The 18,129-nt window shown below is 35.0% G+C and overlaps 1 protein-coding gene across 1 annotated transcript in view; it reads left to right on the top strand.

The window, feature by feature from the left end:
* The window catches only part of Pdhx (pyruvate dehydrogenase complex component X), a 70,255-nt gene that overhangs the window by 11,203 nt on the left and 40,923 nt on the right, over positions 1-18,129 (top strand). Inside the window, exon 2 of the mRNA XM_026404387.2 lies at positions 9,353-9,433. Within this exon, the coding sequence (XP_026260172.2) occupies positions 9,353-9,433 (81 nt within the window). The remainder of the gene's footprint in view (positions 1-9,352; positions 9,434-18,129) is intronic.

The raw sequence follows: 18,129 nt of genomic DNA, 5'->3' as shown, positions 1-18,129 counted from the left end.
GATGGTCATCTTCTGTGTCCTCACATGACCTTTCCTCAGTGCTTGTATACGAAGGGAAGAAGAGGAGAAACACTGTGTGCACATGAGCATAAAATGAGTGGCCTACTGTCTACTTTGACAAGGATGTTAATCCTATTGCATCAGGCCTCATGTGATCTCATTTAAAATCAATTCCTTAGAAAACTCATCTTTAAATACAGTCACACTGGGCAATAAGGCCTCAACATAGGAATTTGAGGAGGACACAGTCTATATCACACATTGCTTTTTGAGTTATCTTACAGCTTTAATCATAGGTAACTGATAAAATGCAATATAATTTTTCATAAGACATGTATATTACTTTCCTATTGAAGCTGTAATAAAGCACTACAAATTGAGTGATTGAAAACAACATAGGTTTAATATCTTGATGGTAGTGGAGGCCAGAAGACCTAAAATTAAGACCCTGGCAGGGAAATATTCCTTTTAGAGGCGCTGTGGGAGAGAATCTATTTCCTTGCCATTTCTAGCTTCCAGAGGCCAACTGCATTGCTTGAATCTTGGCCCTTCTCTCCATCTTCAAAGAACACTACTCCAACTTTTTCAGAATACATTTTAAAAATATTTTCAAACACTAATTATTCACCTAGTCTCATAAAAGACATTTGAAAGCAGAATAGTTGTTTTGGAGTTACTATAAATGGCATATTTTGTTGCTCAGTTTAAGATTTTATAGGTGTTCCATTTATGAGATGATGGGGCAAAATGTGGTAGTCCTTAATATGTGGACCCTACGTGCCTTTTTAGTCTCACGTCAAATGACCTGCATGAGTGAAAACAGGCAGCACATCTGTGGGTATCTTTATTTTTTAAAATCTGAAAGTTTGTTAATTTAGTTCCTCTGCAGTATTTATAATTGTGACCATCTCAGAAAGGTGTGCAGGGTTTAATGGATTTTAGTTTTATGAATGTGTGTGTGTATATATATACACACTTATATATACTTATGTATACATATTTTTGTATATATATTTTTTTTGTAGTTTATAATTTGGGAATATTAACCATATATATGGAATTGCAAATAAGTCCCGTTTTTGTTGTTTACTTGCTCAAAAAAAATTTTCCTGGCTTCTCATATCTATTTAAATAATACCAAAAATAATTGGGTTAATAGAATACCTTAAGGTCATATGTACTAAAAGGTACTATAGATGACTGTAAAGTAGTCCCAACATTCTTGTCTTCCTTACATGGCTCACCCTTCATTTTTATTATATTGTATTCCTCAGCAAAGCTAAGTAACAATTGCCACCTATTTCTCTGCATAGAAATGCTTCTAATACCTGGAATGTGTCTGTTCTTCTTCTTCCCTTGTTCTGTTTGCCTAGCACAGATTTTTTAAAAGTTAATTTTATATCATGGTTAAAAAATATAAATTACATCATTTTAACGATTTTTAAGAATACCATTTCCCTGGTGTTTATATCATTGTGCAGCCATCACAGAACTCTTTCATCATTTCATACTAAAACTCTGCCCATTAAACCATAATCTCCAGTTCCCTTCTTCAGTATGTGGCAACAGCTATTCTGTCTCTGAGTTTGCTTATTCTACGTACCTTGTAGAAATATTGTACGTGGGGTCATACAACATTTGAACTTTCATGTCTGACGTTTTATAATGGCAGGTATTTCACTTTCATTTTTATGGGTCAATCATATTGCCAACATTTTTATCCTGGTGTACATCAGAATTGTTTCAATCTTTTGGCTTTTGTGAATAACACTGTTATGAACAAGGGTATGCAAGTATCTGTTCCAGTCCGTGATTTCAATTTGGGCGGGTATATACCTAGAAGTGTGGGAAGCCATTCTAACACGTGATTGGGTGACTCCCGTTAAGGGTCTGAGGCACTTTGGCTGTGTCGAAGTTTTCCCGGCCCTTTCCTAATGAGAGAGCCTATCCGTGTGGGGGTGTGCCTGACCACTGACCCCGGGGACCCAATCACTGACCCTGACCTTGGAGTGCAGCCCCCCCTCAACCTTCATTGGATGGAATTCTCCCCTGAATCTCTTGTTCCCCAATAAAAGGCTAGTCCCCGGCGTGTTCACTCTCTCTCTCTCTCTCCTGCTAGCCCTGAGTAATCCTTGCTGCCCTGCTGGGCAGTTAGAGGAGGGAACCAGAGAGGGGAGCCATCTCGGACCTAGCAATAGAAATAAGGTAACTGAGTCTGTGTGTTTTATTTTGATCTCTTCTAACTAACTTTATGCCTAGAACCTCATTAATGAAACCATTGCGCAGGCTGCGTGGTAGATAGAAGTACAATTTCGGCATCACATAATAATCCTTTGTATAATTTTTTTTGAGAAATTGCTCTATTATTTTCCGCAGTGAGTACACCATTTTACGTTTATACCAACAGTGCATAGGGTTCTAATTTCTTCATGTCCTCACCAACATTCTTTCTCTGTTTTTGTTTTGTTTTGTTTTGTTACTGTACCCATCCTAATAATTAATAAGTAGAACTAGTCCAGGTTTTGTTTGTTTCTTGATAAGCTAGAATCTCAGCTCTTAATTCTTCTATGGTCTCATGGCACTTTTATTTATACTGTCAAGTACTTATGTATTTATCTTCCCATCTAAATTATAATCCTTTTGAAACTGATTATGTCTAGGTCTAGGCTAAGATAATAGATGTGTTGTAGACATTTGTCGAATGCTTGCTTTGGCTTTGAGCTCTGGTTGTGGATAGTATAACTGAATCTAAAGTGGAATATTTGCTAGTGATTCTAATGATAGTTTGCTTTTCAAATATGAAATGCAGTTAGAATAGAAATTAAGAGTGAGTGAACATCAGCCATAAGGATAAGGCTGGGTACAGGAGAGAATAAAAAGGCAGTTTCAAGTTTAGGTTGGGAAGGTTAAATGTTTATTAAATATTTTATTAGCACAGTAATACATGCATAGAATTTAAGTAGTGAACTAATTGTAAAAGATTCATAACCATATGGTTAGTCTCTGCCTCAATTTCTTCTGGCATTTGCCCATGTCTGTGTTTCAGACATTATCTGTGGGTGACGTTTGGTCAGTGCTATCCTGTTTTCCCTTCTCCATGTAGTTATTTTGTAATTCTTGGCTAAATTTATATTTATTATCAAAACTAAACAAATATTGTGCACTCCTGAGATTGTCTGATATTGTCCCATATTTTGCTTGTTGCTTTTGGTTTGTCTTTATCTGTGGTAATTATCGCCTTTTAAAATTGTTTGGGCTTCTGTGTAACTGTCTTATACCACCTAATACTATCTACAGGGAATTTTCTGTTATGTTAGTCATATCAGCTCATTTTTCAGTTAATTTTGTAGTTTTTATTTGTCTGCGGCTATATAGGTTAAAAAGCCTCTGTACGAAGGTCTTCTTGTTAGTCTTCCAGAGAGAACAACCTCCAGTCTTGTATTGAATGATGGTGGAGTTGTTACCTAAGTACTGGACCAAGGTGCCCAGGCAGGCACTAACTGCTTCTCAGTGTTCACCCAATCCTCTCTGGCATAGGATTCAGCTTTCTAGGATCCCTTTAGTTAGTTACTACTTAGCTGTTTACTTTTTTATTTTCAAAGTTCTGTGCCATTGTTCCCACTTCATGTCCTTGATGGTTTCTGTTTAAAAATAACAAAAACTAAAAACACACTTTTATATTTGGTTAAGTTTGGGGGAGGGAGTGAAATTGGATAAACTTTGTATAGAAGAAACAAATATAAATAACTGTAATAATACCATTAGCTAGAGGTAACTACTGCTGTCATTTTGGAGTATGTCCTTTTAATCTTTGTGTATGTGCAAGCTGGCCAGATAGAAATTGGATTATGCCTTATATACTGTTGGTAGGTTACCTTTATCTGTTTGTTAGCATGCTAACAAGACCTCTAAATGCTATTTTCACACAAACTGTTGTACATTAATTTCTGTTGTGTGCCATAGGTATTTTTCTATTTTTAGACCACTACCCACATCAAGATAACTTTGAACACAGAAAACTTATAAAACTTAAGTGATAAGCACTTTGATAATAACTTTGAACACAGAAAACTTATAAAACTTAAGTGATAAGCACTCATTTTTAAAAATGCCACAGCTATCTTTATTCAAATATCCACTTTTAATATTCTGTGCCCTGGTGCTGATTTTTAAATTGCCTGCTCTTCATTCTGCTTTATTTCATTCAGCCTGCAGATGGCAGAATTGTTTTATTTAAACAGCAATTTTAAAGGTTCAATTTATTCAGTAAGTTCTTGCTTTGGAATGAAAAGTAATTAAATGAGTGATCTCTCTACCTATTAAAGAAGAAGCAAATTAATGTTAGGGACAGGGAACCACACTAAGAAACTACTGGGTAATTTACTTCTTCATTTGGTCTTATCTATTTCACAGTTTTTGTGTGCTTAGGTTATAGCCCCATAAATGGACCAGAGCATGACTCTAAAATGTACCATATGTAAACTGCTGAGTTTCCTTAATTACTTTAGTCAAAGTAATGGAGCTTAGATCTGCTTCCCATTAACCACAAAGCAATTTGTTCTGTGTTTATATTTTAAGAGTTTGCATATATTCTTTTTTAATTCAGATGCCTTTTACAATTCTTGTATATCATTGGCTTAAGATATTTAGTATAATTGATTTTGTTGGAATATGAGTTTTATTTTTAGTGCAAAAGAACTACTAATAAGTTAGAATTAGGTCAGTGTACAATATTTGAAATCAATATTAGAAATATGCTGTAGAAAAATTGGAAGAAGAAATTCAAAGAAACAAAAATTGCTTAGAGAAGCTTTTATAAAATTCAGTGATTGATAGATTGATCATGTGATTGATATGGCAGGGAAAGCAGCAGTAAACTAAGCTGTTTAATTTATTGTGTCATTCTGTTGAGGCAAAAAACATTAAGAGATAAAGATAGTTATAATGATTTGTGAGATATTTGCATTTAAAATCAGTATATGTGAATTTAAATTGCTGGAAATATACATTACCAGAGTCATCTTATGAATTTTTAATGTTTTATAAGTGTTACAGAATGGCAGACTTTATAAGAAAATTAGGCATCATTTGATAGTTTTGTATAAAAGAACAGAACAATAAATTACTACAAATGGATTAGATTCTAATTTTCAAGCATTTTTAAGTTCTAATTAAAAAAAAAAAAACCTGTATAACCAGTTTAGAAAGATCACATTTCCTTTTTTCTTACCTGTAGTTGTGCCAGTTGGTATTAGTAGGAAATGTAATGGGTGCACATTTCAAGGCTTCTGCAATTTAACAGAATAATGGTGGAATGTACTGCTTACTGAAATGAAGAGGGGGCTGTCATTAATTTCTAATGAAAATTAAATAATGTATGTGTAGGGTATTTCTATTCCAAGGGAGTCTAGAAAAGCATCCACTATCTTAAGACAGTTGACAGCAACCTAAAGGGTAGATATTAATTATGTGCAACCTTGACACTGAAAGCTGATATTATATAATTACTTTCCCATCAGAAAAATACATTTGGAAAATATATGTAATATTTCAGTCCAAAGAAGGAACTAGAATGAAATATGGACTCTTACTAATAAATTAATGCTTTTATTTTGAAATGTTTTTTCTACCATTAAAGTCATAGGATTGATCGGTTAGAGTAGTCAGAGAATATATTACACTTTTTATTCCATAATAAGCCAGTATAATCAATCAAGAGATGGTACTGAATAATGGAGATGTCAAAATCTTTCTTCCATTTATGTCACCTTCATTGCAGAATAAGGATAGTGATCTATTACAGAATTTTTATATTTTATTATCATTATTCAGAGAAGCAATTTCAGTTCATCCATGAAGGGTGACTGAAAAATGATTTTTTTTTTTTAAATTTTAAAACATGAAAGTGTTTGAGGTGCTTGATGTTGTGCTTTGGAAAAAAATACTTAATGCAGACATTTCATAAAATAGTCCTTAATGTCAGGAATAATGCAAATATGAAGGTCTCTAGGTGAGAAATTATCATAGGAGATAGAATCATAAAATAAATTTGAATTTTATCATGGCAACTGAACCAAAGTATAAAAATATTGAAGAGACTTTGTTTTGAGAGAATTGATTTAGTATTTGTCATAAATTGGAATCTGAATGTAGAATTATTGAGATCCATTTATTTTGTGCCGCGAAGTGGAACTTTATTTGATGGATTCATTCATATATATATATATATATATATGTCAGTCTCATAATGCCAGGCTTAAACTTGTTGATAGAGTCAGCACATTGGGATTCTTTTTTTTAAGTTGTGCTTCTTACCATGATACTGTTTAGAAGTTAAGGGGTTTTGCCCTTTTTTTGAGTACCGGGGATTGAACTCAGGGGCGCTGGACCACTGAGCCACATCCCCAGTCTTGTTTTGTATTTTATTTAGAGACAGGGTCTCACTAAATGGCTAAAAGAACCTTGCCATTGCTGAGGCTGGCTTTGAACTCATGATCCTCCTCCTCAGCCACTGGGATTACAGGCATGATTAAAGCCACCGATCTGGCTTTTTATTTATTTTTTTAAACAAAAAGCACATTTGTCATTACCAGCTTAAAAAACAAATGCTGAAGGTTGAGTTGGCTCTACATTTTTTAGGCAAATTTTTTTTTCATCAAGCCATGTAAAAAAAAAAAAAAAGAAAAGAAAAAGGGAGGAGAGGCAGCAGACAAAATTATCCAGGAGATTAGAAAGTTCAGTTTATTATTTCCAAATATGTTCAATGTATTAAGCTTTAGCACTTTAAAATTCTTTCATTTTCAAGTGTAGGATTGTTGTGATTTGGATTTGATCTGTGTGAGTGTTTTTCCCAAGTGTACTTCCCTGATTGTAGTTCATTCAAGAATTTAGCATTCCACTGTTTTATAGATTCCATGCATTAAGGTTAGGCATAGTAGTTTGCATTGTTTTCTACCTGTGTACAATGTCTGAATGTGCCTGTTTATGGACTTATTTTACTAGAAAAAGTGCAAAAATTTAGAAAGATATACTCTGTAATTTGTCTTTCAATTAGAGGTAGCTTGGGAATTAAATGCAACTTGCAACAATAATTATTGAGAGTCATAAGTGACAGGAGTTTGATGGTCAATATTCTGCAGTCCTTTCCAAAATAACTGTATGTGTGCTGGAGATTAAACCTAAGAATGCATTATAGCTGAGCTACATCACCAGCCCTATAAATAATCAGCAATCAACTGATGATCAGTATTTGTAAGGAACATGAGAAACAAAGTAACACAGTCTAATAAAGGGCAGCCTAGAGAGCTAGGCGGACAGATTCAGCTCCCTTAATCTGAACTGTGGTCTTCATATTGGTGAAATGGTCATGCTCACTTTGAATTTAGTTTGGGCTCTGTCATTTTGGGGCCATTAAAAGTGATAATTCTAGCTGTCTTAGAATTTGGTACCAAATGTAAGAGAGGAAAGGAGTCAGATGTATGAAGATCAAGTGGGTGGGTGGAGTCGCTGATAGGCTGGATTAGAGAATGTGATGCAGAGCTGAGGCCTTCCACAGTTGGACTTTCCAGTACAACCCCGTATTTAAAGTTTGGCTTTTTGTTTGAGGGAGAGAGTTTGTGTATACAGAGCAAACATGGATTGTCGCCTCACACCCAATGAACCCTGATGATGGGAACAGGGAGAGGTGAGCCTGTGGATCTTTCTTTTTTTTTTTTTTTCTTTCTTTTTTTGAGAGAGAGAGAGAGAATTTTTTTTTTAATATTTATTTTTTAGTTTTCAGCAGACACAACATCTTTGTTTGTATGTGGTGCTGAGGATCGAATCCAGGCCACACGCATGCCAGGCGAGCATGCTACCGCTTGAGCCACATCCCCAGCCCTGGATCTGTCTTTCAAAGGCAGGTTCATTGATGCAGGGCCATGCAGGGCCATGGAAGAGCTCAGAGGAAAATGTAGGTTCCCTATAGACAGGAAGGTCTTAAAAGAAAATGAGGACGAAAGCTGAGGCAGGTAGACATGCTTTTTCCCAGTCCTTTACAGAGGAGTGAAGAAGTAGAGAACGGACAGAACCTTTCTTCTTAATATTCTTGGAAGTACCTTTAACATGAAGATATCGAAATTCTCCAAAAGTCACTGTAAAATTAGTTCCATTTCCCAAAGGAAACCTCATTTTATTTAACCTCATTTAACATGAGTGCTAAATTTCCTTACTGTTAATCCTAATATATTAATGGGGAGTAAACTCCATTCTCTCCTCTTCCACATTTGAAATATGTTAGCTGTGCTGCAGTATTTTGCTTTTTTTGAGTCTTGAGTGTTGAATATCTGAGAAGAGAATGGTTCTGTGAAAGACTTCAGGGAATGTAATTTGTTGTTACAGTAGTTTATTAGTATAACCTTTATATAAATTTTAATCAGAAGCTGTGTGCTCTTTGAGTATAGTCCTGGACGGTGGGTGATTATTGGGAAGCAGATACATACTGTCTCCTTTTTGGGTGTCTAAGGAAAAAATAATTTGCTTCAGTGAGAGGTGTCTCAGGTTTAAGGTCAGCCTTTTTGAATCCTCAGTTGAATCGTGATAGGGAACAAAATCTGAGATCAGTTCAACTGCTTAGTTTCTTGCCTGATCAGCCTTGACTAGAAACTTTTCCTTTCAATCTTAAAAAATTTGAAATGCTATCTCTGTCACCTACAGTTGAATATTAAGTAATATAATATACTGTTTGAATATTGAATCATTGAATATTGAAAAGTATAATATTATACCTTTGAATCTTGTGTAGTGTAGGTTTAGAGGTACATTACAACAACCAATTTCTGAAAGGCTGATCTTGATTATTCTGCTCTAGGTCATCAGAGTCCTGTTTTTTTTTTTTTTTTTTTTTTTTTAGTTGTTGAAAGACCTTTATTTTATTTATTTATATGTGGTACTGAGAACCGAACCCAGTGCCGTACACATGCCAGGCAAGTGCACTACCACTGAGCCCCAGCCCCCAGAATCCTGTTTTGATGTTATTTTTTCTTATCTTTTCTTGTGATCATTTTACCTGAAATATTTTTTGCAGAGATAAAAGGGAAAGGAGATGAAACTTAAATCAATTTTTCTTTTTTAACTTATAAGCACCTAATTATGAAAGTGGTCAAGTATTTTAAAAAAAGTTTTATAAAAATATGCACAGTTGAGAATGTTATGTTTCCATAGTATTTACTAGACACTTTATTTGTCATCTGGGAATTGTCTTTGGAGTACCCTCTTTCTCCATAGAATTTGATAGTAATTTATTTGAATTGATATTAATTCCTTGTGTGTACTTTTTTGGGAGAGGCTAATTTTTCTTTTTTTCCATTTTCAGTTGATCCTATTAAGGTTCTAATGCCATCTCTGTCACCTACAATGGAAGAGGGAAACATTGTCAAATGGCTGAAAAAGGAAGGTGAGTTAAGAACATCATTGGTGTCTACTGTGCTTTTTTGATCACTCTTCCTGGTTATTTTGGCTTTTTTCTAATCAGTTGTATTACATAGTACATAATCTAAATGAAGTAACTTGTGTTTCTTTGCTACTAATATAGGTTTGTTTAAATAAAAATTTCCCATGTTAATGTAGCAAAGTTTTCTGGGTTCATCCTGTGTGTTTCCACACGCACTGAATTTTAAAATATTTTAAGGGTTTTTTTAATTTTCAGTCCTTTTTCTTAGATTTTAGTTTCAACCTCATGCTTTTATCAAAACCCTTAGTTTATAACTCTATCATGACTGTGTGATGCCTATTTTCCTGGAGCTAGGGAAGTTGATTATAAGAGGGAAAATAAGTAAGACTAATAAGGAAAAGCCTCAAAAGAAGAACAGTAGAGAAGGGCAGTAGACTTCTAGTTATTGAAACATACTATTAAGCCTATATAATTAAAATGGTGGGATTGGTGTTTAAAAGAGCGGCAAGAATGGGATCCTATTCAGACTAAGTTATACTCTATGTATGTGTAATTTGTCAAAATACACTGTACTGTCATATATATCTAGAAAGAACCAACTAAAAATAAATGCGTACTCGGTACAGTGGCTCACTCCTACAATCCCAGTGACTTAGGAAGCTGAGACAGTAGGAGGATCACAAGTTCAAAGCCAGCCTCAGCAACTTAGCAAGGTCCTGAGCAACTTGGTGAGACTCTATCTCAAAATAAAAAAATATAAAAAGGGGTGGGGATATGGCTCAATAGTTAAGCACCCCTGAGTTCATTCCCTGGTACAAAAAAACAAAAACCAAGCAAGTGGCTAGCCCTGGCAAGGACTTCCTGGGTTTCCATTTGTGATTCAGTGAGTACAGATTTTGCTAAGGCAAATTCTCCTCTTGTGTCATCCAGAAAGTAATTATAAAAGAGCATCTGGAGAGTTTAAGTCACAGGTAAGAATTGAGAGTCTGGCAGAGTTCTGTTGTGATTCCAGGAGGTCTAGCCACTCGTGGTGTAACTTTTGCCAATGATGACACGTATGGGGCTTGGGAAGAAGGCCGGCAAATACTTATTTGACGATACCAGCCAAATAAGCTTGGGAGTTTGGGGCAAGGCTGCCATTCTTTGAGGGATTCTGGGGTGCTAGGAAAAACAAGAAGATAGATAACAGAATGGGCCTCAGAGCAGAAGCTTTGTCCTATGGATTAGGCAGGTATCCATATGGGAGTAACCTAGGAGACGTAGCACAGTCAGGCTGTCCAGATGACTGTTCCTGGTTAGGATTTACCTGTGTGATTGGAAGCATTACTAAATTCTCTTCCATAGCACGGAATATGTCCAAATGTGTTAATGCCTCCCTGTTATGGTTAATGCAGTAATTGGAACAGACCTGGCAGAACTGTAAACAGTTGATTAGTAAATATATGAGCAGAAGGGAGAGAAGCCAAAATCAGGGAATGTGACAAGATCCAGGAAGGCTTTATAGATGAGATAGTATTTGATATGGGTCTTCAAAAAAAAAAATTAGGGCTGAGGATGTGGCTCAGTGGTAGAGTGGTAAAAGGCTTGCCTAGAAGAAGATTGAATTTCTTCACACTATGAACTATGAGAACAGATAGGCAAGTAGATAGGAATTTGTTTCTGTTTTTTAAACTGGGCCACGTTTCTCTCCAACTTCTAGCTCACTGGTAATAAATTATACGTATCCATTGAAATATGGACTGTATGATTTCAGGCCAGGAGGTGTGGTGTCTCATCATTTTGGTCTTTTTACTTTTGATAACACTGTGCTGTTTTCATGTAGGGTAGGCCAGGGTGTATTTTAAGTATCTGGAGCATATTTCCCTGAAGGTTGCTCTTAAAATTCTGTGTTCTGCCAGTTGAAGGGAAAATCTTGTTTACCAATACAGTGAATAATTAAGAGCAATCTGAATCCTAGTTTCTTGGTAATCCACTAGCTTCTTTTTTAAACTTACTTTTTTAAACTTTGCCGTTTAATTGTTCTTTTGAGTATAACTTACTTCTTTTCATTAATGTTTATGTACTCTTTGGGATAAGTCTAACTACGCTTGGTGCTTGGTACATTGATGGTGACACTTGGCTCATTCAAAAAGGGACTATTAGATTATAAATTTATATTGAAAACATATTCCCTTTTTTATATACTTCTCCTTAGCTATGCTTTTTGTTTATATTGAGATCTTTATTAATGTATGGTTAATGGAATTTAAAACATTAAGAATATTAAAAATTTTTAATGAAAAAGAGTGCTGTTGTATCTAGTTATCAATCTAATTTATTTTTAAGCAAAGGCTAGATAATGATCCAATAGCCTGTGGATAGCAGTTCGGTTATATAAACTTTCAAGGTTTCTTGAAAATCTGAGACTCTAATTCACATTACTTTTATTAATGCATGTTTTAAGCTAGGGAGGTAAGGGTGCAATAAAAGAATCACGATTTGCCCTTTGGAGTTTCTGTGTTGCCGTGAGAACTACCTGGAGTGAGTTAAGCTAGATGAAATCAAAGGTATATCATAGAGGCTGGGGGTTGTGGTTTAGTGGTAGAGTGCTTGCCTAGCATGTGCGGGGCGCTGGGTTCAATCCTCAGCACCCCATAAAAATAAAATAAAGATTTTGTGTCCAACTAAAACAAAATACAAAGAGGTATATCATAGCTTCAAATTCAATCATAATTTATTTTTATATTCTGAGTTATGTGCAATAATAGCATGTAAATTATTTTCATCTTTTTGAGCTAATGAATCTTAGGACACTAGTTTAATAGTAAGTAATAGGATGCTTATTTAGTCTGAGGATTAAATTAAAAGTATGCATCATAAAATTAGTAGAAGCTGAGTGTGGTGGTACACACTAATATCACACAGCTACTTGAGAGGCTGAGGCAGAAGGATCACAAGTTGGAGTCCAGCCTGAGGAATTTAGCAAGACCTAGGCTCAAAAAATAAAAATAAAAGGCCTAGGTATGTAGCTTAATAGTAGAGCACTTATCTTGTGTGCACAAGGCCCTGGGTTCAGTCTTCTGTGCTGCTAATAAAATAAAACAGTAGAGAAGATATTTTGAAAGTGCTAAATAACACACAATTTCAAAATATCTTGAAAGGTAAGTTGAACTGTTAATTCTACATCTTTATTACAGGTGTTTAGGAGGGTGGGGTTGTGGTAAAGAAAATATACTTCAGGTAATTTCTGTTTATTAATGTGGCCATAGTTTATTTTTTCATTAGTTGAAAAGTCAAATCTGTTAAAACAACAAAAAGAAATATTTGTTCCCCTTTCATGAGAGAATATTTACACATATGAAAAATATTTTTTTCCTTGAGATTAATATTTTAGATTTTCGCTCTGCCAAGAAGCACTATAAACAAAACCACACTGGAACAATTGTGTGACGTGCTTAGCACATGGTGTCTGGAGCAGACATAGGTGCTTAGCAAGTGATGTCCTCTGCTGCTCTAGGTGTGATTCTTCAATCCAGAGGCTGTCATTCTTAGTGAGCCTTTCTTTTGTTGTATAACTGGAAATTTTGACTCTTCCACACAGCTTTTGTATAAGTCGGACTGTCTCAAACTTAGTGTTTGAGAGTAAAACTGTTCTGATGGGGGCTTTATCCTGTACCACTAGGTACCATTGGAGAATTACACAAAGATTCTGGATTCTACTGTAGAAGAGGCTTTGGTTTCTGTTATTTCTGGGAATATGTTTGTGGTGCTAAACTGGAAAATTTTGGAAAAGTACATTTCACAAATAGCCTCAGTGTTTTTTTGGTATACTACTATTTTAACATCTTTTTTGAAATATAATTTACACATTCACCAATTTTATGTGCACAACCCAATTATTTTTAGTAAAGGCATAGATTGTGCAACTTACCATAGTCCATTTTTAGAACACTTCTGTCATCCCAAAATGTTCTGTGCTGCTTGATTGCAGTTGCTTTAGTCTCCCATCCCTGGCTTTAGACAGTTTTGATCTGGTTTCTGTCTCTAAAATTTTGCCTTTTCTAGACATTTCATGTAAATAGTAATCATAATGTAGAGTTTTCATTTAGCATGGTTGAGATCATCCATGTTGTAGCAACTATTAGCAAGTTCGTTACTTTTGTTGCTGAATTGCTTTTATCATTATGCTTTTTTACAGTTATTGCTAACATTATGTTAGATCAAAATTGTGAAATTGGTGAATGAATTGTAGATTACAGTATTAATCAATGGAACGCTCTGTGGCGATAAAGTACTTTGCCAAACTGTTCAAAACAGTAACCACTAAACAGGTAAAGAAGAGACCAGAGGGATGTATGGGAGTTTAACCTGATGTGATGGTCTCCTTCTCAAACTGCCACTCATGCTGTCAGCACTCTGGGCAGGATTTGACTGGCCTAGCAGCCAGGCTGCCTCAGGTCATGAGACCATGCAAATATCATCCTTTTAATTATGATGAAGTGATAAGCATTGACAGACTGTGATTAGGGGTCCCTCTTCTCTATTACCGTTCTGTTGTGTAGTAATTGGGTGGGATTGGCATTGTCAGCTGGTACTCTTCGTCTGATTAGGAACTTCTTGCAGCATTTCTATTTTATTATTTTTAACCATGGTGTGTTATACAGTGTCATTCATATAGGGGCAACTTGTAGATGTTTGCTGAGCAAATCATTAATGTCTCTCAACATAGCAATAAGAAGAGGTTTTTCTCTTTCATGTTTATGTAGATCTGATTTACTTGGTTTTTCAGACAACAAGTAGCCCTATACCATCATACACCTTGGAAATAAAGACTTAGTCTTAAATTTTTGGCAGGACAAAAGTATTTTATAAAAACCACAGGATGTGTTTGGTTAATAATATAAACTGTGTTTGACTAAGACACTATTTCATGCCTAGAATTTACTAAGAAACAGGGAAGCCTCTGTATACTTCCATCCTCAGCTCTGACAGCTGCTCATCTGGACGAAGGAACAGGATATGATGCTGGCGTCGGTGCTGGGGAGCGGCCCCCGGGCGGGCCTCTGGTCTGGCCCCTCCTGGGGCCCGCACTCTCGCTCCGGGCCCGCTCCACCTACGCCACTGACACCGACCTCGAGGAGATGGCTCAGGAACACTCCAGGGCTGCCATCTTCTGCAGCCAGTCAGCCATCAACGTGACAACTGAGAAGCCTTCTGTCCCTCAGATCGCCCATGAGTCTCTGTCCTGGCTGCTCAGTCTTTTCCACTAGACTATAAACTCTTTACAAATAGAACCATATCTTGTTGTTTTTGTACTCAGTGCTTACTACAATGTCTTATACATTAATATTTGTTGAATGATCTGTTTGAAATAATAGACTGTGGAAGAGGAGCGAATAATGGATCTTGAGTTTTAATCGTTGTTACTAGCTATACCTAATATTTTGTCTTTAGTTCTGTCTGAAGATGTGAAGTGTTATGTAAAGGTGTAAGTGAAGTGTTAACCTAACACTTCCAAGTCTGTGATTTTTTTTTTTTTAAATCTCTTCCTGAGAGTCAAAGAGATTAAGATGAAGTGACTAGATCACTACTAAGTGTTCAGCCTTCAAATGAAACTCATATCTGACATGTCTGACTTGGGAGAGGTTCCTTTTAACTACTCTGCCAAGCAGTCTTTCTCAATATAGTGCTAACTTGTTGATCAAAGCTGAAACTTAGCAGACTTGCATCTTTGTGGCATTTAGTCTCAAAATTTTCTTTTGGCATTTATGTTGGACTTGATTATCAATAGATAGAATTTAGTTTCATAATAAGTTAGGGGTAATGCTTCTTTATATGAAAGTATAATGTTTTAAATGTTGTAGTTTATGGACAAAGCTCTTTATACTATAGAAGTTTTTGTCTGTTTCTCAGCATTCTTATTTAGCTGACATATGTGCTATGTTATGTGGCAAGATGTAGGTATTGTTTAAAGAACATAAGAAACGGGGTTACATGTCTTTAAAATTAGAAACATTCTACAAATCAAATGGGAGAATGAAAAGACATGTAAAGGACAGTTTGATGTGTACCTCATAAGGAAATAAGGATATGTTAAGTTATTACAGTTTTTTTGTAAAGCATTTAATCTGAAGTGCATCTCATGAGGCACTGGCCTGAGATCTGAGGAATGGGAGTGTTATAAAACATCTCTAATGTGCCCTGTTTCTATTGTGGAAAAGTTCACAGTATTTTCTAGTAAGTAGAGAAAAATACAATTTTTAAAAAGTAATTAGTAGTAGCAATATAACATTTTATATTGCAATTTGTGGTTCTTTTCAAATTAGTTATAACTGTTACCGGAATTCAGGAATAGAAACAAAAACTTGTCAGTTGAAGTACCAAGAGAAAGTTACATGGCTGAAGCAGAAGAATAGATAGTTCTTAAAGAGTGGTTGAAATTTGAACATGGATGAGCACAATGATATAGTTTCATTTTACTTGGTTTCTTAAGGCCAGAATTTATTTTCCAGCCATCTAAGAAGTGGTTTTATGGTAGGTTGCATAATTCAGTGATCTCTCCCATGGTTACTACAGAAACAGAATAGTGCTTTTTTATTTTTCCTTTTGGAGTATGATCTATTTTAACTAAAACATCTGTATAAAGAAGTACGTAAGATAAAATATATAATATGACACTGGGACATTCTCTGTATGACATACAATGGTCCTTTTTGGTCTGTTCCTTCATATCTCACCAGCCTAATTTTTCATTGCTTCTCTCGTGTACTGTTTGCTAGTTCCCCCAAAGGGGCGTGTTCTCTTTGCTCCCAGGCCTCTGGGTATGCTGCCTTCTGCCTGAATCATTACCCTTTATTTATCTCCTCATCCTCTCAGGCTCAGATGAGATTCATTCTAAGGAAACTTTCAGAGCACACTTATTAACTTACTAGTATTTTAGATTTTCTTTCACATTTTCTCATTGTATTCACCTGTTAATATTGCTATTTCAGCTATTTGGGTGTATATGTGAAGAGATGGGGGTGTATTTGTATGCCTTATATTTTCTATCCCTTTTTTTTTTTTTCTATTTAGGGTTTAGGTCTGTCTCTTCTAAGCTATTTTTACCAAGATTTTATTTCTGTATTTTCATAACCACTACTTTTATATGTAGTTTTAATCCGTTTACAATTATTGTGGTTATTTATACATTTGAATTTATTTTTGCTGTTTTTTGTGCATTTCTGTTTTTATTCTCTGCCTTTTCTTTTTATGGGCATACTTTCTGTTAAGTGGTCGTTTTTATTTTCTGTTTTGCCTCTGATTTTTTTAATTGATATAGATTATATTTCTATTTTTAAATTCTTAAATTTTGTCAAAAAATGTAGTTATTAGTATTTTTTCCTAATTGTATCAAAGTTCAGTATGGTTTACATCACCTAAACATTCCCTTATTCGTCTTATTGATTTTTAGTTTTTGAGTTTTTACTTTTTGACCTTCAAACATGGCCTTTTAAGTGATAAATGGTTAGCATTATAGCAGCTTTTGTGGTAACTTTTTTCTTGTGTCTCATGGGTCCTTTCTGTGTCTACTTTTCTTCTTGATGACAATCTTGTATGAGCTCTTTGAAGTGATTGCCAATAATGGTAAATTTTCTAGCTTTTATATGTCTAAACAATACTTTTTGTCATTCTTAATTGATGATTTGGCTGCATGTAAAATTCTAGACAGTTATTTTTCCTCAGCTTTTTGAAGATATTGCTTCATTGTCTTCTGACCTCTATTGCAGCTGCTGAGAAGTGTGCTCTCAGTCTGTCATTCCATTGAGGTAATATGTTTTTTTTTCCTCTGATAGCTTTTAAAATTACGTTTTTTATTGTTGATTGTATGCAGTTTCTCTACAGTGTATCTAATGTGAATTATGTTTACATGCTCTAATACTCTTTTTCCTGTAAAATTTTGTCACCGTTTTAACTTGCATAGAATATATCTCAATATTTGTATGTACCTCTACCTACAAGATTTAGGACATTCCTTACATGCCACAAGGCTCTCTTATGCCCCCTCTCAGTCAATAACGGGTATTTCAAACTCTTAATATTATGAAGGTGTACATCTCTAGTTCTGGAAAAAATTTTGGCAATTATTTCTTCAGGTATTGCTTCTCCACCAGCCCCCCAAGTCTTCCCCAGGAAGTCCATAAGACAAACATTGCAGCCTCAATCTATGTCATTTAGCTGCTCTTTTTTTTTCTTTCTATTTTTTTTTTAATTTTTTTATCTGCATGTATTAAGTTCTGGATAGTTTCTTGGTGCTAGCTTTCAAAATCATTCTTTTGCTATGTCCACTCTAGAATATATACCTTTTTTTTTTTAATTTTGATGACTTAATTTTTTTATTTCCAATATTTCTAATTAGCTTTTTTCCTTTCTACTTGATGCTGTTTTGTTTCATTTCTGTACATTTTTTTAAAAAATTATTGTCCTTGTGATGGCTGTTTTATCTTTACTTATATTTTTAACATCCTCCAGATACTTATTTTAAAATCTTTGGCAGATTGCACTAAAGAATTGCTTCTCAAATCTGTTTCTGTTCCAGTTATTGATTTTGTGACTTGCTTTCTTAGCATCAGATTTCTTAATGTTTCAGGACCTTGTTTTATGGTTTACTTTTGAATGGAAGGTTTTTCTGTTTTTCTCAATGTCTTCCCTCTTGCCCATCCCTTGTCTTCCCCTTAGCC

This window comes from Urocitellus parryii, chromosome 4, assembly GCF_045843805.1.
Source record: "Urocitellus parryii isolate mUroPar1 chromosome 4, mUroPar1.hap1, whole genome shotgun sequence".
Classification (NCBI taxonomy): domain Eukaryota; kingdom Metazoa; phylum Chordata; class Mammalia; order Rodentia; family Sciuridae; genus Urocitellus; species Urocitellus parryii.
This window is presented reverse-complemented; position numbering and strand designations above follow the sequence as displayed.